The 15,000-nt window shown below is 29.1% G+C and overlaps 3 protein-coding genes across 7 annotated transcripts in view; 2 read left to right on the top strand and 1 right to left on the bottom strand.

Moving 5' to 3' along the window:
- Positions 1-9,163, top strand: part of LOC124431397 (band 4.1-like protein 4) — a 45,115-nt gene extending 35,952 nt beyond the window's left edge. Inside the window, exons 5-15 of one of the 3 annotated variants that reach the window (XM_046979266.1) lie at positions 3,043-3,163; positions 3,320-3,407; positions 3,826-3,942; positions 4,255-4,773; positions 4,946-5,160; positions 5,638-5,713; positions 5,853-5,938; positions 6,363-6,518; positions 7,709-7,982; positions 8,704-8,810; positions 9,069-9,163. In XM_046979266.1, coding sequence (XP_046835222.1) covers positions 3,043-3,163; positions 3,320-3,407; positions 3,826-3,942; positions 4,255-4,773; positions 4,946-5,160; positions 5,638-5,713; positions 5,853-5,938; positions 6,363-6,518; positions 7,709-7,982; positions 8,704-8,810; positions 9,069-9,105 — 1,796 coding nt within the window. In that variant the 3' untranslated portion in view covers positions 9,106-9,163. Of the gene's footprint in view, positions 1-3,042; positions 3,164-3,319; positions 3,408-3,825; positions 3,943-4,254; positions 4,774-4,945; positions 5,161-5,637; positions 5,714-5,852; positions 5,939-6,347; positions 6,519-7,708; positions 7,983-8,703; positions 8,811-9,068 lie in introns of all 3 variants that reach the window. The other 2 variants (XM_046979265.1, XM_046979268.1) reach the window with 2 other exon arrangements.
- LOC124431398 (signal recognition particle 9 kDa protein) lies at positions 8,509-10,455 on the bottom strand. Of its 2 annotated transcripts, XM_046979270.1 has the most exons (4): positions 10,178-10,455; positions 9,577-9,645; positions 9,377-9,488; positions 8,509-8,880 (listed from the first exon to the last, which is right to left on the bottom strand). In XM_046979270.1, the coding sequence occupies exons 1-3, from the start codon at positions 10,247-10,249 to the stop codon at positions 9,393-9,395; spliced, it is 237 nt and encodes a 78-aa protein (XP_046835226.1). In that variant the 5' UTR covers positions 10,250-10,455; the 3' UTR covers positions 8,509-8,880; positions 9,377-9,392. The 2 variants fall into 2 exon arrangements, with proteins under 2 accessions (XP_046835226.1, XP_046835225.1); XM_046979269.1 differs by lacking the exon at positions 8,509-8,880 and having other exon boundaries at positions 9,319-9,488; positions 10,178-10,454.
- Positions 10,456-10,868: 413 nt separating this feature from the next.
- Positions 10,869-15,000, top strand: part of LOC124431457 (centromere-associated protein E-like) — a 6,252-nt gene continuing 2,120 nt past the window's right edge. The window contains exons 1-10 of one of the 2 annotated variants that reach the window (XM_046979397.1): positions 10,869-11,256; positions 11,388-12,291; positions 12,543-12,631; positions 12,714-12,914; positions 13,017-13,052; positions 13,295-13,534; positions 13,601-13,770; positions 13,872-14,333; positions 14,421-14,743; positions 14,846-14,949. In XM_046979397.1, coding sequence (XP_046835353.1) covers positions 11,140-11,256; positions 11,388-12,291; positions 12,543-12,631; positions 12,714-12,914; positions 13,017-13,052; positions 13,295-13,534; positions 13,601-13,770; positions 13,872-14,333; positions 14,421-14,743; positions 14,846-14,949 — 2,646 coding nt within the window. In that variant the 5' untranslated portion in view covers positions 10,869-11,139. The remainder of the gene's footprint in view (positions 11,257-11,387; positions 12,292-12,542; positions 12,632-12,713; positions 12,915-13,016; positions 13,053-13,294; positions 13,535-13,600; positions 13,771-13,871; positions 14,334-14,420; positions 14,744-14,845; positions 14,950-15,000) is intronic. The other variant, XM_046979398.1, reaches the window with a different exon arrangement.

Raw genomic sequence — 15,000 nt, 5'->3', positions numbered from 1 at the left:
AAGATACATTTTTTTTTTTTTTTTTTTTTTAATTTGCGTACGACGATATTAAAAAAAAAACGTGGAATTATACTTTCCTTAAAAAAAAAAAAAAAAAGAAAAAAAAGAAAAAAGAAGAAAAAAGAAAGAAAGAAAGAAATGAACAAATAAAAAGAAAGGAAAAAAAAAAAATAAAGATATCTTCGAAATAATTTCACGAAAGAATTGAAGAAGTAATTGCGCGTTATTTAAAAGGTTCAGCTACCGCGCGTTGGTGGACGATTCAGAGGTTAGGTTGGCAAGTCGTCCACGCGCGCATTAGTTATCTCCCGCGAGATTCAAAGTCATGCAAATAGAGAAAGGGAGTCTGTGAGGCAGAGATATATGTACCATGGTCTTTTTTCTCTCTCTCTCTCTCTCTCTCTCTCTCTCTCTCTCTCTCTCTCTGTATCTATCTGCCTTTCTCTTACATTCGCTTACTCTCTGTTTGCGTCTCATGGAACTTGAAAAGAAACGAAATGAAAGAGCTTTTCTTCGGCTACTCTCCGAATACGTTTGACAACGGAAGACGGAAGAGAGAAGACGTGCGTCTTGCAGCTGATGGTAAGAAAGATCTACGAGGAAGAAGAAAAAGAAGCTGAAGAAGCTTTTCTTTTTTCTTTTTTCTTTTTTTTTTTTTTTTTGTTTTGTTTAAATAGAAGAAGGGATAAGTCTGTCTTCGTCTTTCCTATGACGTTGAAAAAAAAAAAAAAAACTTCATGTATCACTACTTCTATTTGATGTACCAATGAAGTGTCTGGGAATTTTAAACTAAGAACGTGATCTTGTCTGAAAGATTTATCTTGAGAGGACTGAACAAAAATTAAATGATTCTCTCGAATTTAAAAGAAACATACGTAAGATCAACGATAGAAAATTTGTTGAATTCTACGTAGATAATAAATATATGTTCAATATTTAATTTATCCAAAAATTAAATCTACAAATGATATTTTCTTCTTATTTGAAATAAATCATATCCCAATGACTTTTTAATCTGATAGAATAATATTCAAATAAAATGAAGAGAACAAAAAAAAAAAAAAAACGAAGATGTCAAATTTTAAAAAGATCTATGTACATTAACAATAAAAAAAAAAAAAAAAACAATTTTCATTCTTCACAATGCCAAAAGTTCTACTTAACATATCAAAATGTGATTTGTTCTTTTTTTTTTTTTTGTTTTTGTTTTCCTAATTTAAACAACATCTTGTCCAAAAGATTGACCCTGATAATATTCTTAAAAAGAAAAAAAAAAAAAAAACAAAAAAGAAAAAAAGAAAAGAAAAACCATAAAAAAAAAAAACAAAAGATCTCCAACTAAGGTGTGTAAATTAACAACAACAACAACAACAACAACAACATCAGCATCAACAACAATAACCATAATAACAATCATAACAACAACAATAACAATAAAGAAGAAAGAAGTATCTAAAGCGTGAGAAATATCAAGTTCCTTGATATTAAAGGAAGAAAGAAACGTTGTAATGGTTGGATGTAAATTAGAAGAAAAAAAAAGAGAAAGAGAGAGAGAGAGAGAGAGAGAGAGAGAGAGAGAGAGAGAGAGAGAGAGAGAGAGAAGGAAAGAAAGGAAGAAAGAAAAAAAGAAAAGAAAAGAAAAGAAAAGAAAAGAAAAGAAAAAAGGTATGACCGGGCGTTATTAGGTAAAGAAAAATTATGTTAGGTGGTAGCGAGGATAATCGGTTCGTCTTGACGATGGAAGGTTACGATGGTATGAAGGGTATGAAGGTAGGATGTCCGGTAATTATACAAACGAACGAGCTTACAAGAGAAGACGACGGTGACGACAAGTAAGAAGGTGCAACAAACTATTTTCTTCTCTTTTTCTTCTTATTCTGTGAAGTTAGAGGAAGATGATGATGATGATGATGATGATGATGATGATGATGATGATGAAGAAAAAGAAGAAGAAGAAGAAAAAGAAGAAGAGTTCAACCACAAAGAGAAAATAAACTGTTGGTTCTCTCTCGCGCTAGTCGGAGCCGATATTCATCAAAGTCAGTGATTCAATTAACGGAGTTGAGGTATGATCTCTCCTCAGGAGGCTGGATATAACCAAGAAGAGGAATCTTGGAAACGAGAGAGAGAGAGGGAGAGAAGGAGAAAGAAAGAGATGAAAAGATGTTAAACTACGTAGACGAAAGAAGGATGGACGATACTCTCGACGTTTCAAATTCCGGATGATGTACTTAAACTTGACGTGCGAACGAGCCCTCGTTAACATCCTTTTCATCCACTATCTATATTTTTATTTAATTCATTCATTCATTCATTCATTCATTCATTCATTGATTGATTTATTTATTTATTTATTTGTTTATTTATCTTTCTTTCTAATCTAACTTCATATAAGATCATTGTCATTATTATTATTATTATTATTATTATTATTAGTATTATTATTATAAATTATCATAATCTTTTTAATCAGAAAAAAAGTAAGATTTGTTTTTGTTTTCCTTCTATGTATATCCTTTCAATTATTTTGATACAATTCTTTCAATTCTTTTTCTTCTTCTCCCCTTATTTTAATTAAATGTTATGATATTGTTATTAATCATAGTTATGTTCTATCGATTATTATAATATAATTTTTATCTTCTTTCTTTCTTTCTTTCTTTCTTTCTTTCTTCTTCTTCTTCTTTTTCTCTTTTTTATTTTTCTTCTCTCCCTTTCTCTTTAACTATTAATCAGATTTACATTTGATATATATCTCGATTGAGGGATCAAAAATTCAACAGGAAAGTTCAATTGATTTTAAGAAATTAATTATAAACTTTTAAAGAAAATTCCTTTGATCCTTTCTCAAAGAATTTCCTTTTAGGAATATTTATGCTTATCATAGGACGTATGAATCATTATTTAAATCAATTAGAATTAAAAGAAAAAAATATTGTTCTCCTTCTCGATCAAAAATGAGAAATAAATTTTAAATTGAATTATTATACCTATTGTTTAATTCTTTATTAATTGTTTTTTTCTTTCTTCTCATATTTTTAGCGGAATTGGGTGATTACGATCCAAGAAGGCATTCCTTAGGCTACGTTACAGAATTTCGATTCCTTGCGAATCAAACGGCCGAGTTGGAGAATCGTATAGTTGAACTTCACAAGACACTCGTGTAAGTTTTTTTAATCGATCATTAATTAATAAATTAATTTATTAATTTATTTGTTTTTTTTTTTTTTTATTTTCTTTCTTCTTCTTCTTCTTCTTCTTCTTCTTCTTCTATTTGTTAAATTTTAATCAGATCTTTCTCAAACCTTTTACTTTTCAGAGGACAATTGCCGGCAGCTGCAGAACTGAATTATCTCGATAAAGTAAAGTGGCTCGAGATGTACGGAGTTGACTTGCATCCAGTATTGGTTTGTATATTTTGCATCTCATTTCATATCTTTGTACACTCATTGGCAAAAGTTAAACAAGATTTACCTAGAATTTATTATTAAGGAAAAAACATACAAAGGTATATTTTATTTTTTCATCATTAAGATAAATCATTTGTTTCTTTTTTTTTTTTTTCTTTTTTTTAAGAAAATATCAATGAATATCTTTAATTTGTTATATAGAATAAGAAAATATTTCAAGGTTCTTTTTGGAAAATCATTATACTTTTTCTTTAACTCTTGTCAGTAAGTGTATACTACTAAGATGAGGAAAAAGGAAGAAGGAAGGTAGTGGTGGTGGGGAGAAAGAGAGAGATAGAGAGAGATAGAGAGAGAGAGAAGCACGATGTTAAACTCCTGATAATACCAGTGAAAGACCATAATTTTCATCCTTTAGGGTGAGGATAGCGTTGAGTATTTTCTGGGCCTGACGCCAAGCGGTATAATACTCTTGCGCAACAAGACCAAAGTGGGCAATTACTACTGGCCCAGAATCAATAAAATCTACTACAAAGTAAGTATATCGTTGTTTCTTATTTTCTCTTTAAGATGTTATACTCTATAAGTAACATCGTTCTTGGTAAGATAGAGTAAGAGGATTGAAGAGGGAGGAGATTGGAGAATAAGTAGAGTAAAGTTATTATCATAAAGTGTGTTGAGAAGAATATGATGTTTACTTTTCCTTTTTTTTTTTCCCTCTTTTTTAATGAAGTAAAGAAAATAGCACAAAACTAGTTTCTTTTTTTCTTTTATATTTATATATATATATGTATGTATGTATGTATATATATATATATGTATGTGAGTGTGTGTATATATATTTCAGGGTAGATATTTTATGTTGAGGGTCAGCGAAAAGAATTCCGAAGAGAGGACCCATGGTTTTAAGACACCATCTAAAGGAGCTTGTCGACATCTATGGAAATGTTGTTTAGAACATCAAGCATTCTTTCGACTAATGGCAACTGGTCCACCACCACTTAGTCCATATTCACGTTTTCGTTCGTACAGTCCACCAAGTGGTACTGAAAAACATGCTACTTCGATAAGAAGAAATCCACCACCTGCCTTTCAAAGGACACCTAGTCGAAGAGCACAAAGACGAGTAGTTGAGGGACAAGAAATGGTTGGTCCATTTGTCGAAGGCCCAACGACAATTGGTCCTAATCCATGTAACAATCAAGTTAATGCTAACGTACTGTGCAATGCTCAAAATACGAGACAAGTTAATAGTAGCTCAAGTCCAAGGAGTATTAGAAGTGCTCCTTGGACTCAGAGTCAACCTCGTGGGCTTTACACGTCGTCTAGTCCTCGGTCGGTTCGTTCAGCAGGAACTGCACCGGCGGTAAGTTAAGGAAAAAGAAAAGAAAAGAAAAGAAAAGAAAAAAACATAATAATAAAGAAAAATGAAAAATAATCCATATCGTCATCCAATTGTTTATAATCAATCGATGATTTTAAATATGATGCTTGACATTATTTTCTTGTTATTTTTTTTCTCCCCTTTTTCTTTGTAGCTCTTGAGCAGACTCCAACGTAGGAGCAGCTCCGTTGAGAGCCAAAGTTCTGGGGACAGTCATAGTCGTGGTGGTCATCGTAGAAGAAGTCATAGTCATAGCCATCGGAGACATAGTAGACATTCCGATTGTGAATCAGAACTTTCCAGAGGATCGGATACGCGATCAGGACATCGAAAACATCGTAGAAAGCATAGAAGTTCACGTTCTTCTAGGTATTTATTAACGTTCCTTCGAATCATATTTTCATAATATATACATATAATGGACGACAAGATCGAAATTATAATATGTTAATAGAATTTTCTTTGTCGAAGTGAGAATTATGTTGATCTCAAAGGAAAAAAAAAAAAAAGGAAATAATAGTTGATATATATATATATATATATCTCTATCTCGTATATTCTCACGATAGGTAGAATAAATGAAGTGTTCGAAGTGATAATTATTTTAATGATGAAGGACGTGGTGGGAACACAAATCCCTTTTAGATTTTTCATAGATAAAAGAATTAATGATATATAAATATATACAAGTTTCCCTTGGGGAAAAAAAAAAAAAAAAAAAAGAAGAGAAAAGAAAATGGGGGAGGGGGAGGAAAGGAAAAGAAAAATGAAAAAAGGAATAATGTACAAAAATATTAACTATCGAATTAAAAATAAATTAATTATTTCCTTTATTATCCCCCTTAGACACGAGTTGGTAGATTCCGAACCTCAATGGAGGGAAGCGCAAAGGCGTAAAGGTGAAGGCGTACAAAGAGCCATCGTGAGTATATAAATTAATTTTGATTTTATATATATATATATATAAAAAAAAAAAAAAAAAAAAAAAAAAAACCAACAAACGATTATTATTCCTTCTTTTTTATTTATATTTTATTATTTTTTTTTTTTTTTTTACTTAGGTGAGCCATACAGAGCCTAGAAGAAGGCATAGAAGTAGACATCGGAGTCCTTCTCAGAAGCAACCATTACCGGATGAGCTTAGAAAGTATGTTACTATCACTTTTTTCTTTTTTTATATCATAAAAAAGATATCGATATTAAATTAATTGGATATATATATATATATATATATATATATATATATATTAGGTTGGAAACTATGTGAAACGAGCGTTGAATGAAAATAAATAACTAAACAAAAACGCCCGTTTCATAGTTTCCAACCTAATATATATATTCATTTATCGAGCCCGATGTTAAATCTCTATTATATTGTACGTTGATCATAATAATGATATTACTTAAGAAAGTTTCTTATCTACGGAGTCGAGTTCTATTTTTTTTTTTTTTTTTTTTTTTGTATCAACCTTGTTTATAGGCTGTCTCTTTTTCTTTTTTTTTTCTTTACCCTTCGCTTTTTCTTCTTCCTTTGGTTTGTTTCTATTGCAATAAAGATGCACATTTTCCAGACATTTGGAGTTTGGCCTAGTCGATACCACTGGAATGAGCGAACAGCAACGTCGAGAGATTCCTTATACGGTGGTACAATCGCAATCTGTACAGCAATGTCCCCTACAATCTAGCAATTCTCGTTTGGACGATGCAGAAACGTCGTCCCTACCTAGGTACGATGATCTCAAGACGGCCTGCAACCTCCACGGCCATCCTCCACAAACGGAGGATGAAACGGGATCCGTAGTCATTGTTTAGATTACCTTAGATTATTACCCCCCCAATGCATGGTCTTATACTTTTTCTTTTTTTATTTTTTTTTTTTTTTTCTTTTTTCCTTCAATTTAATTTAATTTAATTTAATTTAATTTTTTTTCTTTTTTTTTTTTTCTTCTTCTTTTTTGAGATTTGATTTGATTCAATTTAATTTAATTTTCAATTTTTAATTTTTAATTTTAATGTTTATTTATTTAGAGAGCATGCGTACATTTATTATTCTAATTTAAGCATGCCCGCCCTTTTTATTATTTATTCGAAGCATGACAAATCCATTAATAAATCTGTGAAATTAACAGCTTGTCGCACCTGTGTGTATTTTTATTTCCTAGCTGGCACCCCTTGTGACGCTTTTATATATCTACCGCATTTCTATTATTGAATAATGGGATTTGTACGGCGTCAAGTTTGTTGTTGTTGTCTCTTATATCAAAAATTGTAGGGTATATATTCCACGCAACTCATCTGTATGTTGTATGTGTGTGTGTTTATTATTTTTTAATTAGAGTTCTTTTTTGTTTGTTTGTTTTTTTTTCCTTTTCTTTTCTTTTGGTTTTGTTTTATTATTGCCTGTTTATATGTGGTGTGTGTGTGTGTGTGTGTGTGTGTATCATTACTGTTTGTTCTTGATTGTGTTGTATGTGTGTGTATATATATTTAAATGAAATTAGGCTAAATAATGATTTGGGGGATTTTATGATTTCTTACATACAATTAGGTTTTCTTTCTTTCTTTCTTTTTTTTTTTTTTTTTTTTTTTTTAATCTCTGTTTATTATCTAGCATTGGTATGGAGAATTTTTAAAATATATATATATATAAAAAAAAAAAACCGATAAGGCGTAGGAAATATTTGCGTATGTGTGTTGTATTTTTCTTGTTTGTTTTACAAAATAATATATTAAGGAATGCGTTATCCCGTTTGTAGAAAGAGGTGTATCCTTTATATTGATTTTTATTAGGATTAAAAAAAGAAAAAAAAAAGAAAAAACATTTTATAATTTGTTACAAAGAAAAAGAAAAAAAAAAAAAGAGTATTGCGTCCTAAAAGAATTAGTAAGCCAAAATTTGTCAAGGATTAACTTTCAGAACAATCGGATCGCTCGGGAAAAGAGACAGAAGAGTGATTCAACATATTCGCGATGGAAGTTATAATTTCCCTACAACAAGATCCAGTCAAATTGAGACAAAGTATCCGGACGCTATAAGGAACGATTATAATACAAGGAGGGACTTTTATTATACCCGTAACAACAGAATATTAATAGGCAGTAATGTGGACAGTGGGCTCGGGGAAAGTACACCACAGGAGTTTTCAAGTTGCTGCTCAAGCTCTGCCGACAGCACTAAGCCCACTCGTGTAGTACGTATTTCTCTCTTAAGCTTGACTTTTTAATTTCTTTTATTTTTTTTTTTTTTGTCATTTTGTTTTTTTTTATATATATATATATATGTACGTACACATAATACATACACATACATACATACATATATATATATATAACAATTTTTGTTTTTTATGTTATATATCTTCAGTGTTATGACCCATTGTGTTTTGCAAATAACGTGTGAAAGTTTTGTAATATCTCTTTCAAATATAAAATTAATTAAGGGATAGGATAAAGAAGTACCAAAAAAAGGTTTCAATTTTCTTTTGCTTTCTTGCGTAATTTCTCTAATGCAATAATAAAAATGGGCAGTACTCTTTTGCGCTTCACTGTAGATAGTTTCGGGCTTTATCGCTTTTAAAAAGGTGACACATATTATTTATATAAATATATATATATATATCCGATAGTATACTAAATTTAATTATAATAGATTAATTAATATATGCACTCTTATTGCACATCAGGGAATATTTTAGTTATTACTCACGGTTTCGGTGGCAAAAAAAAAAAAAAAAAAAAAAAAAAAAAAAAAGAAGAAAAAAAAAGGAAAACACATTTTTTTCTAGCTTCGCTACTTACTTTTCATTATAATCATTCCATAATGTTAATACTAATATTACCACGTAGACGTTCAGATATTTCATCTTTATACCTTTTGTAGTAGATATAGTAAAATAGTTTTCTTTGGTATAGACGCAATTGCAATTAGGGGGAGAGGTGCACTACGAACTATCTTCGAATCAAGACATCTACCCTCCTGTTGACACTACTCTGGATGCTGTTCTTCAGCCAATTATATCGTAAGTGCTTGCTTCATGCTTACTCTCTATCTGAATTTAGCTTTATTAATAATCTCTATTGCATTGTGTACTGTGAATGTAATTAAAAATTAGTTAGATATCTATTAAAGAAAATAAAAAAGAAAAAAAATATATATGTATATATATATGTATATGTATATGTATGTACGTTATATTTGCATATAGTATTTTTCTTACAATTTTTTTTTTCTTTTTTTTTTCTCTTTCTTTCTTTCTTTCTTTCTTTTTCTTTTGCAGAACCTTGACAAGGAGGCAAAGGAGCCACCAGAAATGAGCATGAAGCTTTAATTAAAATTCTCAAGCCGAAGTTTATGCACATATTGTATATTTAAGAAAATTTTTATACCTCATGAAATTAAATATCTTTATAATCGTTAGGTAACACAGTCAACTGAATCTTTATGATATATATATACATATATATATATATATATGTATATATATATATATGACATATAAAAAGTTCGCTAAACTGATGAATGCACTGTGTGTTTACATATTATTTATATTATTTAAAATGATATTCTTATTATTATTATAATAACCTTCCTCTTTCACTCTTCAACTGTCTTTCGATGCCATATGCCTCATAAGATTTCCTATAAATTTTTCCATTTTCTTCAAATCTTGTGCTATTTCTGTCTTATATTGTAGACACTGAAATCAATAGAAGCTCTCCGATAGTTAATGAACATTATAAAAAGTATAAACTATTTAAATAAATTTATTAAGAGCGATTACTTACTGTACAATTGTCTGTAAGTTTCAGCCATAAAACACCTTTATTATGGCAATATTTCATTGAATATCTGGCCTAAAATAGAGATGAATAATAATAATAATAATAATAATAATAATAATAATAATAATTAATAATTAATAATAATAATAATTAATAATAATAATAATAATAATGATAATAATATACGCTATAATCTGATATTTGAATTATTCTGAAAATATAATTAACTAAAAACCATTATTATATACCAATCGATCAAAAACCATGCATGAATATGTATACTTAAACGCAAATCGTGCAATGATTATTGTTAATAATTGAATTGTATCTCTTGTGTCTGAATGTATTCTTCTTGTTATATTAAATCTTACAACAAAACTCTGTTAAGATGAATTTAACGAAAAATTAAATACCTTAAAGCATAATAAGTGGCACAGTAGGTTAAATATTCACAATTATTATGCTAAAATTATTGCCGTTAAATCTTCGAATTTTTATTTTCGTAGAAAAAAAAAAAAAAAATCAAGAAAATAATTTAATATAAGAATTATAAAAAATAATTTATAGAGAAAAATGTCTATTTCATAGATATTAACATACATACTTTCATTGGATTTTGAAGATATAACCTCTCCGCACCCTTTTCAAATTCCTCCCACGAATTTAAGTATGTCATTGTTATCACAGATATTTAATTATACTTTTTTTTTATCATTAATCGTACACATATACTTTTCAATTAGATATATATATATATATATATACGTATATTTTCAATGAATTATAGTCCAATTAAATTAATGACTCACGTAATTTAACGAAACACATTTGAGTACAAACGAAGACTAAATCTTTCGGAACATATTCTAAAGAGGAGGTTAACGTAGACGACAACTGGCGCCGCCTAGTGTGTATCGTAGATCAATAAATTTTCTCGATGAATTACTTTTTCGAATAATAATAAGAGGAATGAAATGAAAAATAATAGAATTCTTTTTTATCGGTAATTAATCTTTTCATTTATGTAATTAATTAAAAATTTTGTCGGTGTTTGTTATAAAAAAAATGGAGGGGAATTAGAAAATGGCGGGAAAAGATGCGGAAGGGAGATAAGATTGAAACTATATTATTGGCTCACCCCCACCCAAACTATTTCAATAGTGGCGATATTTACAATAATGGCGTCTTTTCAATGCATTTATGAATGCACCATAAAAGCGTTAACCAATGAAAAGCCATAAAATCTTGAAGAATTTATTTCTGTATGCACGCTTCCCTACATAATGGTGTTTGACTTTTGAAAGATTGTTTACAAGCAAATCTTAGTGCATAACAATAGTTGATAAATTTTACGATCTATCGTGGCGTTGACGTATGAGGTTTTTTGAAAACTCTTTCAAAATGAATATACCTAAATTTTTTTCTTAATTATAAACTGTGCGCGTTAGTTAAGACAATTTCTCTTTGACCCACTTGTTGCGTTTAGGTTATGATCGTATAAACAAAAATATGTTGTATATAAATGTCTGGGTTGTGTAATAAATCTGTGAGAATTAGAAGGTAGGAATGGAGGGACCAGGTATAAGCCTATTTCAAGGTTCTGAAAGTTTACAATTAAATACAAGTAAACAAAGATTAGAGGAAGATGAAGAACAAGAGGATCTTAAACGACGCAACGAAGAGGTAGAAACATATAAAAATAATATAAGCTATTGATTATAATAGTTAATATGATTTATCTCATGATTATAAATGAATTTATAATGCGATTCCATTGGGATTTCAATTTTAAATCCATATTGTTTTATTTTTAGATTAATGATTTGTTGACAAATGCATTCGATGATTTAGAAAATGATGACGATGAGGAGGACGACGACGACGATGACGACGACGACGACAACGATATCAGTTCTGCTAATAGTAGCCATTATCAGCGCAGTGCCAAAGAAAATGAACATACCAATATCACTAAACAGAGATTACCTTTCAAAACTCAAACATCTGCACAATTATGTAATGATTATGGAGCTTATGACCATGTAGATAATTCAGTGAATTATAATCATGATACAATGAAGAATTATAGGACAGAATCTGATATTCCATTAAGTACATTTGATGTTCAAAGAGATGTTAGTTTGTATGGGCAAACACTAACATCGCATAAAAATAAAAAACCTATAGAGGCGCATAATTTAACTATGGAAACTTCCTACGAATTGGCAAGACTTCCAAATTCTAGTTCCTGCCCTAGAGATTTGGAATGTCACGCTGAGGATGGTTATACGTTTAATGAAAATTATCTTTATAATTACGAGACACCAGCTAATCATTATAACAATCATGAAAAACATTATGCAAATAATGGTTATATAGAAAATTATGGTAACAATGTACAATGTAAACAGATCCATGAGTTTGGCGGTGGTGATAATATTACATCCGAAGAAATAAATCATTGCTTTAAAATAAGTCCAAATGGAAAAATGTTGGATGAAAATACGATATATAAAACTACCGAGTATAGTAGTAAAGAACAACTCGAAGTTTTATATACTATAAGGATGAAAGAAATAAAACGACTGACGGAGGATTTGCAAAAGTTACAACACCAGAAAGAAACTGAAATGGACCAGTTTAGTCGAAAGATAGTCTTGTTGCAGGCAGAAGTCGAACGATCCAACATATCCAGGAATCAAGCACAGCATGCTCTCAGTAAGAATTATTATTTGGATTAACCATGGATATTTCCATTGATTATGTTTTATTATTTATTTTTAACATTGTTTTCTGCATTTGGTGTGTGCGATGCTTCATTCGTTAAAAAAAAAAAAAAAAAAAAAAAAAAAAAAAAAAAAAAAAAAAACTAATGATAAGCATCATGTGTATGTATTTGTATGCATAAAGGAAACAAAATGTGTCATTGCAAGGGAAATTATTAACAAATTTTCTTTTTAATTTTCCAGTTGACGCCAAGGCAGAAATTATAGATCTTCAAGGACAAATGGCATCGTTAAAAGAAAAGAACGCCGTTTTAGAGACGACAAATCAAAATGTAAGAAGAAATATTATCTAACTATCGCATATTAATTATAAAACTTTTAAGGAGTAATCAATTTTTTTTTTTTTTTTTCCAGATGGCTGAGGAATTAGCCAGTGCAAAGGATTCTGTTGTTGATCTCCAACAAAAAGTTACTGTCTTGGAACGAGTTCATGCATTGCAAACCAGTGATAAAATTAATGAAAAGTTTTTGAAGCAAGCTCAAGAGAAACATGCAGTGGAAATAAAAAATATGCAAACTCAAATAGACGTACTTACGGATAAATTGAATACAAAGGTATGCAAATGATACGTTTATGTAATATATTTTAATCATTTTAAATGAAATCAATTAAAAAGAATGTAAATATTATATATTTTGATATAATATTTGCCACAGCCGCTTAGCGAGGATATCAGCAATTATGATCTTTGGGCAAGTTTATTATCATTTATAGTATGTCTATGTTGTAAAACCATTGCAGTTTTTCATTCCTTTTTTTCTTTTCTTTTCTTTTCTTAATCATTTTATTTCAAAAAAAAAAAAAAAAAAAAAGAAAAAAAAAAAAATCCATATGATTTCTCGTTACGAGCACTTGATGTAAAAAAAAAAAAGAAAAAAATGAAATCATTTGTTTCGAATCATTGTGAAAAATCTATTACGTTTATTTAAAATAGGAATCATCGTATACAGCTTTGGAACACAAGTTGGCGGATATTAGAAGAGCTCACGAGGCATTAATATTGGAGAAGGGCGATACCACAAATCGTCTTGCTCAAGCATTAGAAAAAAGTCAAGCTCAGTGTCGTAATCTAATGGCTACGAATAATGATCAACAAATTTTACAATTACAAGCTCAAATTAAAATATTGTCACAAGAAAAAGAAGATATGTTGAAGAATATTCAAGATTTACAGGTAAAATTATAATTGAAATTATAATAGGATAGATATTAATAATATTAAATTCATTAATGTTCATAGAATAAATTAGAAATAGCTAAGAATGAAACAGCGCAATATGATACATTGGCGACTACATTAGATGAGGAATCAGATTCTATAAGACAAATGAAATTAGGAGATTTTCATAATAGATCCAGGTCAAAACCCTCGGATGATATAACAAATAAATTAAGGGGTGAATTACAAAGGTATACAATAGTCAAATTGAAAAATTATTTAATTGATATTATTTTATTTATAATATTTTTAATAAAAATTTTTTCTCATATTTTCTCTTTATACGTCTCAGATGTTTAGCTGGACAGACCGTTAAGAGAAAAGAAATAACTCGTTTAGAAAATACTTTATCACAAAAAGAAAAAGAACTTGCTAAAGCAAACGTAATAACTGATTCGTGCAGACAAGAAACAGCTAGGTATGCTAAACGAGTCAGTGAATTAGAATTGGAATTAAAATTACTTCTTACCGATAAAGCATTAAAAGCGGACGCTCAAATACAGAAATTATCTGGTCATTTGAATGATGTAAAAAAACAATATGAAATATTGAAAGAAGAAAAATCAAATCTAGAACAAAAGTTAGAAGAGGCGGAAGCAATTAATCAAGAAACATTAAAGAAATTACATCAAGAAAGTACTAGTATACAAGAGAAAGAGGTTATTGAAAAATATAATAAAGAATATTTAGAGATACATGCTAAAGCTGTTGAAAGGGTTAGGGAGGAAGCAAAAATGGATATAGTACAATTAACGTAAGTAGAAAAATAAAATTTTATGAAATTATATCATTGTGATTAAATTCAAATCGTATGATAATCTTTTTACAATTTAATTTTTAGCGTACAGTTAGAACAAACACAAAAGGAATTAGATCATGTTAAGGAATTGTATATAGACGTTTGTGGTACAAAGGAACAATTGATTAATGAACATAAAGAAGAAATTAGAACGTTGAAAGAAAAATATGGTAGCATAGAGGAATATCAAAGAGATATGGAAAAATTAGAATACGAATTGGAAACGCAAAAAAAATTTATCGACAAGTTGAATAAAGAATGTGAAACTTATAAAAATAAAATAATGGAATTGCAAAAAGATTTGTCGTCGGAGAAACGAAAGAAAGAGGAGTACACGAAAAAAATTCATCAAGAAATTGAAAGAGGTAAATGATTTTATTTAAAATTAATAACATTAATCTATATAAACTATATAATGTATATTGTCTTAATATAATAAAACTCATAACGTATATTTATAATTATAGCAAAAGATGAAGCATTGAAGGAATTAAGAAATGCGGATCCTAATCAACAAATAAGTATATTATTGCCTGATCATTGTTCTGAACATTTACAACGAATAAGTCAAGTAAGTCTATAATTATTTTTCATATAATATAAGTATGTATATTAAAATCAT

The sequence above is a fragment of the Vespa crabro genome, chromosome 21 (assembly GCF_910589235.1).
Source record: "Vespa crabro chromosome 21, iyVesCrab1.2, whole genome shotgun sequence".
In the NCBI taxonomy this organism is placed as follows: domain Eukaryota; kingdom Metazoa; phylum Arthropoda; class Insecta; order Hymenoptera; family Vespidae; genus Vespa; species Vespa crabro.
This window is presented reverse-complemented; position numbering and strand designations above follow the sequence as displayed.

Coding starts and splice junctions, on each gene's coding strand:
- LOC124431398 (XM_046979270.1), bottom strand. CDS start 10,249: ATGACATACTTAAATTCGTGGGAGGAATTTGAAAAGGGTGCGGAGAGG. Junction 9,646..10,177: donor ATCTTCAAAATCCAATGAAA/GTATGTATGTTA, acceptor TCTCTATTTTAG/GCCAGATATTCAATGAAATA. Junction 9,489..9,576: donor AACTTACAGACAATTGTACA/GTAAGTAATCGC, acceptor TATTGATTTCAG/TGTCTACAATATAAGACAGA.